The sequence below is a fragment of the Clarias gariepinus genome, chromosome 23, assembly GCF_024256425.1.
Source record: "Clarias gariepinus isolate MV-2021 ecotype Netherlands chromosome 23, CGAR_prim_01v2, whole genome shotgun sequence".
NCBI classification, from domain to species: domain Eukaryota; kingdom Metazoa; phylum Chordata; class Actinopteri; order Siluriformes; family Clariidae; genus Clarias; species Clarias gariepinus.
In genome coordinates, this window is record NC_071122.1 from 21,490,887 (window position 1) to 21,503,143 (window position 12,257).

The 12,257-nt window shown below is 40.8% G+C and overlaps 1 protein-coding gene across 2 annotated transcripts in view; it reads right to left on the reverse strand.

Annotated features, from left to right (window-relative positions):
• The window catches only part of cadpsa (Ca2+-dependent activator protein for secretion a), a 127,993-nt gene that overhangs the window by 53,736 nt on the left and 62,000 nt on the right, over nt 1–12,257 (reverse strand). For both annotated transcript variants that reach the window (XM_053483686.1, XM_053483687.1), the window contains exons 7-10: nt 9,520–9,631; nt 7,813–7,952; nt 5,320–5,386; nt 1,119–1,227 (exon numbers count right to left, since the gene is read on the reverse strand). In XM_053483686.1, coding sequence (XP_053339661.1) covers nt 1,119–1,227; nt 5,320–5,386; nt 7,813–7,952; nt 9,520–9,631 — 428 coding nt within the window. The remainder of the gene's footprint in view (nt 1–1,118; nt 1,228–5,319; nt 5,387–7,812; nt 7,953–9,519; nt 9,632–12,257) is intronic.

The following is a 12,257-nucleotide window of genomic DNA, read 5'->3' on the forward strand; positions in this document are numbered from 1 at the left end:
TCTCCTCTAGGTATCACCCTCAGATCGACAGCCAGACTGAGAGCCAATCAGGACCTTGAAACAGTGATTCGATGTATGACCTCCCAAGACCCACACTCCTGCAGCCGGATACTTCCAACGTCTTCCACGGGCCTCTTACCATTCCAGTGTTGTCTTAGCTACCAACCTTCATTTGTTTTCATCCCAAGAGGAGGAGGTGGTGGTTCCCTCGGCCCAAGCCTTCATACATTGCTGTAAACGGACCTGGCAACGTGCATGAGCTACTGTAGGCTTCGCCATGCAATAACCCTATTTAAGCCGCAAGCAGATCGCCGCCGTTTAACTGCCCCAACCTACCACGTTGGGCACAGAGTCATGCTCTCCACCCGTAATGTCCCCCATAAAACAACTTCCCACAATACATCTCCCAGGTTCACTGGGCCCTTCACCATCTTCCAAATCATCAATCCTTGCAGAGTCAGGCTACTCTTGCCATCCACAACGCGTTGGATCAATCCATCGTCTCCCAGATAAGACCGATAGATTTATGTCCATTAAATGTCTCGCTCCAAACATCGGGCGCCGCGATCGTGCACACTCTGCCTTAGTCAGAGATTCACACTCTTTTGAAGATCCCCTTTCACGCTCTGCTTCCGGGGTTGTGGAGTTCCCCCTACATCATCGACCCGCCTCTCTCGTCATAGGGGATTCCCCCATTCAACCTGCTCACTCACACGTGCAGCCTCTCTCCTCTTTGCTCCTGCTGCGCCTGCAAGGTGAACCTCCTTTGTGCTTTTCCTTTAATAAAGCTGTTTGTCTGCAATTGGGTTCACTTCCGTTCAGTCACGCCCCTGACAGGTTTCCACATCAAACAACAAATACTCACAAACATGAGGAACTGTACCTACATAAAACATTGTGTAAATATTTGTTGCATACTTTTTAAATGTACAATTTGTTTTTTGGATTTAAAAACCTTCTGCTCGCTCCCATAAACTGAACGAATCAGAATTTCCACCCTGGGAGTGACTGACCTCTTTAGTAACTTTGTGTTTTTTAGATTTTCCTTTTTTTTGTATTGGGAAATTGTGGTATGTACAAATCAGAAAAGTGCTGAGATAGGATTGGATTGGAGTTACCTGGCTGAGGGTCGGTGTAGTCCACAGTGTAACCATCCAGTTGGAGAAGCTCCACCGGTTCGGCTTTCTTCTCTCTGTAGCTGCACATGGCGAAGGTGTACTGACTCACCTGGAGATGAGAACGTTAAAGAAATGCACAGAGTTAGATTTATAAGCCAGTGTAGAGGAAAAACTCTGACATAAGCACAAGAGGAGGACACCTGAGGACCAAACCCTTTAGAGGAAGCTATAGAGGAACCAGGCCTCAAAAGGGAACCCGTGCTCTCCTGGGTGATAATGAGTGATTATATAATATACCATTATCAGAAAAACCACAGGAGAGGTGCGATGTCTGTAACAGTTCACCCATTTGAAACGCATGTAGACATGCCAATAAAAAAACAATGCCAGGAGTTATCTGTCCAATCTATGTAGCATATTTGTTTTTGGTTACATATTTTAGCAATGTGTATTTGGAGACAATTTGTCTCAGCCACCTTGGGCGGTGATCAGGAGCTTGGCTTAAATCCTGCCAATCAAACGTGAGTGATGAATGAGCGAATGTGAACATGAGCCAGGCGACCCTCTCCCATCAACCCTTCCTCTGTCATATCAGGGCCAGGCGTATCAATCTGACTCGCCCTGTAAGTGGCGTCTTCCTCTCACCCTGCGCCCAGAGTGACACCGTCAATTTAATGTCATGTGTGTGACGGCAGGGCTCGCCGTGCCTCCTGGCTCACAAGCCGTCTCTGCAGCGAGCAGGTGCCTCGGGGACCCATCACGCACCCCTCGTCCTTCCAGCCAAGCCTCCCTCCCCCGTCACACAGGGGCGCTAAAGTTCGAGGCTCCCCGTGTTTCGGCTGACCTGCTGTCAAACCGACAGTTAAAGGATTTTAAATCACTCTGGCTCCCTGATTAGCCTGGTATGCCTCGGCCTTTTAAAAGACCTCGTCATTGTTGTTGTTGTTCTATAAATTGCATTGTGCGTGGGAGAGAAAGACAGAGAGAGAGAGAGAGAGAGAGAGAGAGAGAGAGAGAAAAGTGAGTGTCGGCGAGCTGCAATCAATGGGATATTACTGGCTGAGAAGAGACGCCCCTGGTCACTGACAGGCATTAACATATTCACAGGCTCGAGACTGAGTGAGCAAGCCACTGTGTTACGAAGAGATGAAGAGACAGAAGAAAGAGGGGAGTGAGTGTGTGTGTGTGTGTGTGTGTGTGTGTGTGTCATGGGGGTTAGACAGCCAGCTGTTCTGCAGCGTCGCCTCCAGACTGCAGAATAATTAGACTTCACTTTGCATCATAAATATTTGCCTTGCGCCTTCGGTTTAGCCAATGCCACTGGGAGCTCAAAGCCACACAGGAACAGAAGCACAGAGTGCTGGGAAGAAGAAGAAGGAGAAGAAGAAAAAAAAAACAAGAAATAGGAAGAAAAACACAAAGGCAAAGTATGACTAGAGAAAAGAAAAAGAAAAAGATAAAGAAAGCGACAAAATAGTAGAAGAAGGTAATGATAATGATGGTGAAATGAAACAGAAGAAACAGTAGAAGAAGTGAATCTCTGATCATTCTATCCTGAGGGTGTACAGTTCCTTACACTTGACCTCGTCGGCCAATGCTCCTCAGATCTACACAGCCTTTAATTAAACACTTCTGAATAACTGATCAGTAATGAGCGTCTCGGACGAGTGAGAAAGTGGCCTCTGTGTAATAAAGTGGGTGTGGCCTGTGGGTAATAAAGTGGGTGTGGTGTTTATAATGAAAGAGGTGTGGTCTCTGTGTGGTAAAGTGGGCATGCTCCATGCAAAATAAAGGATACAAGGGTTATATGTAATAAAGTGGGTGTGGTCTCTGTGTAAAAAAAATAGGTGTGGCCTATGTGTAACAATTTGGGTGTGACCTTAGGTTTATGAATTAGGTATGGTCTGTGTGTAATGACAGAGGCCTGGCCTCTGTGTAATAAAATGGGCGTGGTCTCTGTTTAATAAAGGAGGCATGGCCATTTTTAATAAATTGGGTGTGGCCTGTGGTTATTAAAGCAGGTGTGGCCTCTGTGTTATAAAGTGGGTGTGGCCTCTGTGTGATAAAGTGGGTGTGGCCTGTGTGTAATAAAAAAGGCTTGGCCTCTGTGTGATAAAGTGGGTGTGGCCTGTGTGTGATAAAAACAGGCCTCTGTGTAGTAAAATGGGCGTGGTCTCTGTTTAATAAAGGAGGCATGGCCGCTTTTATTAAAGTGGGTGTGGTCTGTGGTTAATAAAGCAGGTGTGGTCTCTCTGTAATAAAGTGGGTGTGTCATCTATGTAATGAAGTGGGTGTGGTCTCTGTGTAATAAAGAAGGCATGGCCTGTGTATAATGAAGTAGGTGTGGCCTCTGTTTAGTGGGTGTGGTCTTTGTGGGATAAGGTGGATGGCGTCTGTAAAATAAGGTGGGCGTGGTCTTTGTGCAGTAAAGCGGGCGTATTTAATCAAGTAAGTGTGGTCATTGTGTAATAAAGTAGGAATAAACTGTGGCTTTACCACAGTTTAGAAAGTGTAGGATTCGTGTAATCTCCAGGTCTCTGGTCTCATTCACCGTTTTTTATTCACATGAAAGGAAGTGTATATTCTTCATATCCGTCAGTCATAGTGAAAGAGGTGTGGCATCTGGGCTTGTTAAAGGAGGCGTGGCTTCACACTACTTAAACATCACATAGTATCACATCAGAACAGCTCTAAATCTCTGTGTACTGCACTGCTTGCTGATTTACATGCATATTTTATTCAAGAAGAGTTACACATAGTAAGTCGTCATTTATATTTATTTTCTTTTCCTGTTCTGTCAGAGCTCTTTATGGTACACAACGTCACCGCTCCAGGAATCGCTGACTACAAAATGAGCTTAAATTACCTGATGGAGTGTAATAATCTCTGTACGAGACATACACAAGGCAGGGAGGAACACTAAATCCACATCACTTCATCTCTGTCTGATCTTTACAGCATTTAAACCCTACATTTAAGTGACAGATGGACTAACACACGTTCACCAGACTGCTTCCACCCAGACCCATCAGGACAAAAACCAAAAGACACTGGCAAAGAGAGAAAGAGAGAGCGAGAGAGAGGAAGAGGGAGAGGGAGGGAGAGAAAGTGAGGTGTGAAACAGAAAATAAACAGAAATATACAGGACCATGTCGAGCGGAAAACAAAACAGTCACTCACACACACGCACACGCACACACACACACACACACACACACACACACACAAGGATGCTCAGGAACATAATTGACCAGAACATGCTGGACTGGAAATTTTCACTTGCATGCCCACACACACACACACACACACACACACACACATACAGGTCAGGAGTTTGTTAAAGCTGAGATCATGTGTGAAAGCACAAGATTTTATCATTTAATTATACTGTATATTATTTTTTTATTATTCTTTAAAAAAACAACTATATGTACACATGTTTATTTAAAATTTTAAAAAGCTTAGAATCGTTGATTAACTAATTATTATTATTATTGAGTTTGACACATTTTTATAAAGCAACTTTGGGTGAAACTAAAATAACATTCAAATTAGTAAATACATAAGTAATATTCAAATAGTAAATAAATAAACAGCAAATAATAATAATAATTATTATTATTATTTTTAGATTTCTTTGTGACACATTTTGTAAATAAACTTTGGATGTTCAAAAAACAAATGTACATAAACAAATAAATAAATGATGAATATTTAAATAGTAAATAAATAAATGAATTAATAAAAAATAATAAATAAATAAACTAGTTTATCAACATATGACAAAGCAACAAAATATCAACATGTTATTATTAGTATTATTATTACTTTGTAATACATTTTTGTAAAGAAGCTGGATGTTTAAAGGAAAAAAATATAAATTAATCAATTAATTATTAAATAGTTATTATTAAGTAAAATTTTCTGTAAAGCTACTTTCATCAGTATAAATGTGGTATACAACTTAAATTCAAACAGACAGTCAGACAGACAGATAAATAGATAGATAGATAGATAGATAGATAGATAGATAGATAGATAGATAGATAGATTGTCCGCAGATAGAGATCAGCTCTGCTCTCCTGTGACACGGTGCTCAGGTGAACCTGAGATAGTGAACCGCAGCAGAAGACGAGCTCGCGCTCCATCCTTAGACACACGTGTGACAATAACAAGTACAAACCTAAAAGCCAGGACATACCTGCACCAAGACAAAGAACCTCTTCTTCCACCTCTTCCACACGTTCTTTCCGATGGCCCAAAGGTATCTGCACATGATCACAGCACAGGTGTAAAGACAGGTGTAAGATTGCACTGTACGCCATGCAGCACACACCTCACACACTCATTACACACACTCCTCACACACTCCTCACACACTCCTCCCGGGCAAACAACGCGAAGAAACTGAATTTTGGATATTAACAGCTCTCAGTTTGGACTCGTTTGTTAAATACAGCTCTTATGTGTGTTATAACAGATGTGATTGTTGTATTTGTTGCAAAAGCTTGATAGTTATTGGCACAACAAAACCAGTTTGTGGTTTGTGTAAGGAGTTTTGTTTGTGAGAATGTGTGTGCTGCCCTCTGCTGGACAAATACTTGTAGCACATCTATATAAAATGCTGTTGTATGATGAAGTGGTTCTCAGCCTTATTCCTGGATATTGTAGTGTTTTTTCCCTGCACTTCTACATCAAAGTCAATTAGAAAAAAGGCTGGTTATTAGTTCATTAGTTAAATTAGATGGGAGCTAAAAAAGCAATAAAATGTGCAGGGCCGTGGTATATAAAAGTTGATGACGTAAACTCACTTCCCTTCTCATCTGTTCCAAACACTCAGCATTCAGCATCACCAGTATATTAATCACCAGCCTGATCCTCTGGTCATCATTTGTACCTGTTTCTTACTGGTTTGTGTCGTAAGTTGACATTGACATTAAATGTAAGTGTAACCATAAAAAAAAATAATAAATGATGTTTTGTTCATTAATAAATGAAAAAATATAATCAGTGGCAAATTCGCTGTGGCATAAGATGAATAAAATACTTTGGGCACATGCTTCTTAAAAAAAAAACAATCTACTTGACAGTAAATCTGCTTCAAGTTCAAGTAGTTCAAGTTCAAGTCTTCACGCTGGGCCACGTTATACACCACCTGGATTCTTATGTCATGGATTAATGTAACTTTATTAGTAATTGACTTGAATTTATTGTACAACACTTTGTATTTAAATGTGCCAAGTAAATACATAAATAAACACATTTTACTTCACCTATATTCAGACATCACTATAGCTTTGAAGGTTCACATGTTTTACAGTATAACATTGTCCAGTAGATGGCGCCAAAAACCAATAAATAGTCAGAGAAAAAACAATTTGGAGCAGAGACTTCTAAGAGGATTCAGTAGAATATATCCTGAGCGTCTGTAATTTCTATTTTTTTTTTATATTAAAATGGCTTAAATGATAAAGATTAATATATTTTTATAATAGATTTTTATTTGTTTTCATTATATCATGAATGACTCTTTTGACTGATCCCTTACATTGCATACATTTACTCCAAACTTTAGAGACTATTCAAGTGCTTTCTCTTAAATATATCCATGTGTTTTTTTACACCATATATACCACTGTGGAGGTATGAAAGTGTTTAAAAGAGGTGGCAGTAGAATTTCTGACTAGATCTGGGAGAGTGAGAGGATCCCAGAGGAATGGAGGAAAAGCGAATTGGTGCCGATCTTTAAGAACAAGGGTGACGTGCACAGCTGTGGCAACTACAGAGGAATAAAGCTGATGATCCATACAGTGAAGCTTTGGGAAAGAGTAGTGGATGCTAGGTTAAGGGCAGAGGTGAGCATTTGTGATCAGCAATATGACTACTGTATATGCCTAGAAAGAGACAACTTTAGATGCAGTGTTTGCTTTGAGGATGCTGATGGAGAACTACAGAGAAGGTAATAAAGTGTTGCGTTGTGTCTTTGTAGATTTAGAAAAAGCGTATGACAGGGTGCCGGAGGGAGGAGCTGTGGTGTTATATGAGGAAGTCTGGAGGGTGTCCAGACATCTGAGATGTGCTGTAGGTGTGACAAAACTGTTTAAGGTGGAGGTGGGTCTGCATCAAGGATCGGCTCTGAGCCCCTTTTTGTTTGCTACTTGGATACTTATAACTCATGTTAGAGGTTTGGACGATAAAGTCAGAGAGGCTAGTTCGAGGTGGTTTGGCCATGTTTTAAGCTTTTTTTTTTTTCTTTATTTCATTATATCATAACTAACCGTTTTGACTGATTACTTTAACTGAATAAGTTTAATCCAACCTTCAGTAACCCTATATTTTCTCTTGGTGGAAAGTACTGCAATAAAAAAAACAATACAGTTTTATAGAATAGCCAAAATAATAATGTACGCACGTAAATGATAAGCCTTATATTTATTTATAGAATCTATGGTTCATATTCACTAAATATATAAATCTCCCCTTGTGTAAAATCTATGGGCTTATGGTATAACATTTCCCACTAGATGGCGACAAAGGACAATAAATAGTCAAATCAAACGTTCTGTAGTAAAAATGTAAGGGGTTTAAAGACAACCTTTTTATTTTAATTAAGAGTATCTAGTCGAATGAGTTGTAAAATATTTGTTAAGGAAAAGTATTTCTTATTAATGTCCAGGTTTTAATTTTTACTTACCCACAGTGTTTCATGTTCTGAGGTTTGTCCATGCGGACGGCAAGTTTAATTTTCAGGTCGCTGTCTGCGCAGCCTTTAGACACCGTCATCTTGTGTAACTCACACTGCTTGGGGCTGTTAGGAGTTGGATGTAAAACAACCTGCATGCAGAGAAGACGTGTGTTAAATATGTGCATAGTCTGATGTAAAATATTTATGACTATTTAACTTTTTTTTTTATTTAAGTATTATGTAAAAGCTCTTCCATCTACTGTCCCTCCCACTATTTCCCCACCATTTTCCACCAGGGTGGTTCTGTGCTCGGAGCCAGTGCAGAATTTGCAGATCTTCGTTTTCAGAGAGCCAAAGCATCACCAGCACTCAGACAAAAAAACAGGTTCCACGGCGGCAACCACACTTTGCTTTGACTAGAACAAAGAGCCGCTTATGTCAGGGGCCAGAGGGGTAGAATTATCTAACTAAAAGTCTATTTAACCAAAAGTTTCTGACAGATATATATAAAAAAAATTACTTAATGTAAAAGTGGTAGGCGGCACGGTGGTGTAGTGGTTAGCACTGTCACCTTGCACCTCCAGGGCCTGGGTTCGATTTCCAGTCCAGGCTCGATTCCCGTCTCTGTGTGCGTGGAGTTTGCATGTTCTCCCTGTGCTTGGTGGGTTTCCTCCGGGTACTCCGGTTTCCTCACACAGTTCAAAGATATGCAGGTTAGGCTAATTGGCGTTGCCAAATTGCCTGTAGTGTGTGTATGTGTGTGTGCCCTGCAATGGATTGGCACCCTGTCCAGGGTGTACCCTGCCTCATGCCCTATTGTAAGTCTCCTGGGATAGGCTCCAGGTCCCCGCGACCCTGAATACAGAATAAAGCGGTATAGAAGATGAGTGAGTGAGTGCAGTTAAAGTGGTAGGTCAAATGCTTTCTAGTAATGATAAAACCAGGAGAACTGCTCGAAAACTGCACGTTAAAATTCACCGTTGTTGTTGTGCTCCGCCCCAGCATTTTTTGCTGCTAATATATATTTTTCTTTTTGCCACTAGCATTGCTAATAGCATTGCTGCTAACATTGCTGGGAAAGTGAAGACTAACACAAACGTATACAGTGACATAATGATGTGACACTCTAGCCCACGAAAACAGTTATTTATTTCTCTATTTATTCGGCTCTGAACCGGGACTAGCACCAGACAAGAATTAGCACCAGGTTTACTTTGGTGGAAAAGGGGCCCCTGAGAACTCTACTCCTAAACCATTGTAGCCTTGTAATGTGCACTACTGTACAGTAGGGAGAGCAGTCTGCTCAGATTCAGATTCAAATGAGCCCGCACTCATCCAGGGTGAGCAGATTTGCATTTATCACCTGAAAATTAGCATGAAGCAACATCAGAAATGGAATTTTTTTTTTTTTAAACCTGACTGTTACACAATGCTAACACTGGAGACTCCTTCCTTAAATATTATATAAATGTTTCCTCACAGAAAACCTCATTATCCGGACAGTTTTGATCAAGTTCAACCAACAATTAAAAGATCAAAGTGTTTCTTTTTGCGTATCCAGGTTAAGATGTGGGTTAGACCTTAGTGTAGACGCAGCATTATTATTACCTTGCATGTAAATGGAATGTCCTCATGAGGACAGTAAGACAAAAATGTGTGCGTTTTTGGATTTATTTATTTATTAATTCTCTCTTCTTCTTTTTTTTTTTTTTTTACCCGTCCCAGCTCTTTATCTTCCAGTGCCAACACTCCGGTACTCTCTGTGAACAGTTTCACCTTGACAGCAGGGAGCGGGTGTGTGGTGGTGAAGTCTCCTTGAGTTCCCCAACTACAGACAGAGAGATAGAAAAAGAGAAAGAATGATTATTGGAGTGCCTGTTTATAGCTTTGCTGCTAATTAGGCTTAATTTGGACTTTGTGCGTGCGTGTGTGCATGCATGTGTGTGTGTGTATGTGTGTGTGTGTGTGTGACTAATGAGTGTCCCTCTACACTTCCATCTCCACAGTCTGCTGCCAGATCTGAAGCTCTTTCTCTGTGCGTGTGTATGTGTGTGTGTGTTATATGACAAGTCTTTTGATCTTCTCCTAGTCAGAGTAGCTCACGCTCTCCCTACAGCATCTGAACTTTATAAATCTTTTTCCTTTCATTTGTTCCCCTACTAAGCTGCGACACTAGATAACAGAACCTCGCTCAAGCTTCCCGCCGAGACCTCGGTGTATGGAACGGAAATACGCACGACTTTTAGATTTTCACATCTAATAAAAAGGGCCTGGAGCTGACACGTGGCAGAAACAAAATCGGGAAATGTAAGCTTCGAAAGATCAATGAAGGAAGTAATGATGTGGACTCGAAGCTTTGGAGAACAGGAATTATGACCTCAAGTACCTGCTTTTTAAATCAAGTCTGCAATGTAAACTGGGAATCTTGGACACATCAATCTCGTTAGAATTTTAAGCCACGCCCACATCAAGATATACAGTGACCTGATACAGTTTCCACGAAGCCAACATTCATGCAATATATATTTCAATATATAATGTGTGTATAATTCACCTAATATTTGGTTGAATGTCCCTCAGCAAGTATGACCTTTAGTAGAGGCCTTTGGTCACCATTAATAGACTTTTGACAGGATTCTTGTTGGATATTGGTCCACTTAATAAACTGTCCATTTGTTGGTTTTCTGGCACGGTCCTGACTTTTAGGCATTGATGACAAATTTTCAATAAACCTAAGTAGCTAAAAAGCTTAAAATCGTTCCTCTGCTTTATCTATTCCACAACCATCTTTGATTTGTATTTAAGACCACGGTCTTGTTGTAACATTCAATTTAGTCCAAGTTTCTGCTGAGGTTCTCCTAAAGAATTCTGAGGTCGTCCTCCTGCTTCTTTATTATTCTATCCACCTTGTATAGTGCACCAGTTCCACTGAAAGCAAAACATACTGCAAGCATGACACTACCACAACCATGCCTAATAGCTAGTCCAGAGTCCTTGGACTTGAAGTCCAAAAATATCTCTCTGGTCAGCTGCAAATTTTAATCGTGTGGATTTTGGAGAAGGGGACTTGTTTGTTGGATGGCAGCCCTTAGTCCATGGTGATGCAGATGTAGTGGTTTGGCTGTAGACAGAGATTTTGGTGTTTGAGCAGCTTCCAGGTCTTGAGAGTCCTGTGCCTTGATGGTTCCTGGGTTGTTCCTGACTATCTCATATAGTTTCCTGTCAGGTAAAGTGGACAGTTTGGGTCTTCTTCCAGACTTTGGCAAAATAGCTCCACCTCCTTATAACGGTTTGAACTGATCTTGGAATCTGCAGGTGTTTAGAAATGGCTCCAAGAGATATTCCTGACTTGTGTAAATCTATAATCCACTTTCTCAGATCTGCACTGAGCTCCTTGAAATTTCATATTGTACTGTGTTGGTCAATCCGACGAGCGCAGTCAAACAAAGCCTTCAGGTGTACTCAAGCATCATCTCTAACAGGAACTTGAGAGGTCGTGGGCTTCCAAATGAAAAGGCATTTCAAGACTTTCATCACCAGTGAATTTAATCTAAGTGGGTGTATGTATATTTTTGGACACTGTGTTAATATCAGAAAATGCAAAATTTGTGTTTCAAGCAAAGTTATTGTGTGTTTCTTCTATTATATAAAGGTCTATGACACACAATGATTCCCAATGATTTCTATTATATAAAGGTCTATAAAGGTCTATGACTTACAATGATTCTGCCCCAGACCAAAAGCCCAGTTGAAAGAAATGACTGAAAGCCCAATATTAGGATGTTCATAATGCAAACTTCTGACTACAATGATGTTTCTTTGCAAGTGGATACAAATGTGTTGGATTAATATTTTTCATGCATGTGTGTGTGTGATTAAATGGAAGCATGTTAAGTGTAGATTAGACGTGTGTGTGTGATCTCCGGAGATGAAGAGGGCAGTCAGCGGTGCACTGGGGATCTGAGCACAGAGAGACCGGTCTCCATAGCAACGTCTCTGAGCCGAGCTCCCTGCAGTAAGCATGGGGTGAGCCCTGGGCCATACTGCCCATGTGTGCACGTATGTGTGTGCATGTGTGAGTGGTGTGTGTGTGTGTGTGAGTGAAGTCAATTATACCTGACACTTCCTATCAGTATTAATAACATATTATAAAACAACAGTCTTATTTTCTGTCATGGCTTCAACACTGGTATGGCAGATAGAAAATAAGGCATTCCCCCCCCCCCCCCCTTTTTTTTTACATTATACAGTATACTGAGAGAAGAGCAGAATTTCAACTTAAGTTAAAACATCTAGGCTGTTGTGCTTGTTATGCAAAATTCATTTTGTCAAAAGAAAAACATTCCCTGCTTTGTGACCTATTTTTACCTCGCATTAGCCAAGATCTAAACAAGAGCATTTTTGCCCCCTATTATGACATCATATAAGAAGATTCCTTCTCCCAGTGTTGTTGC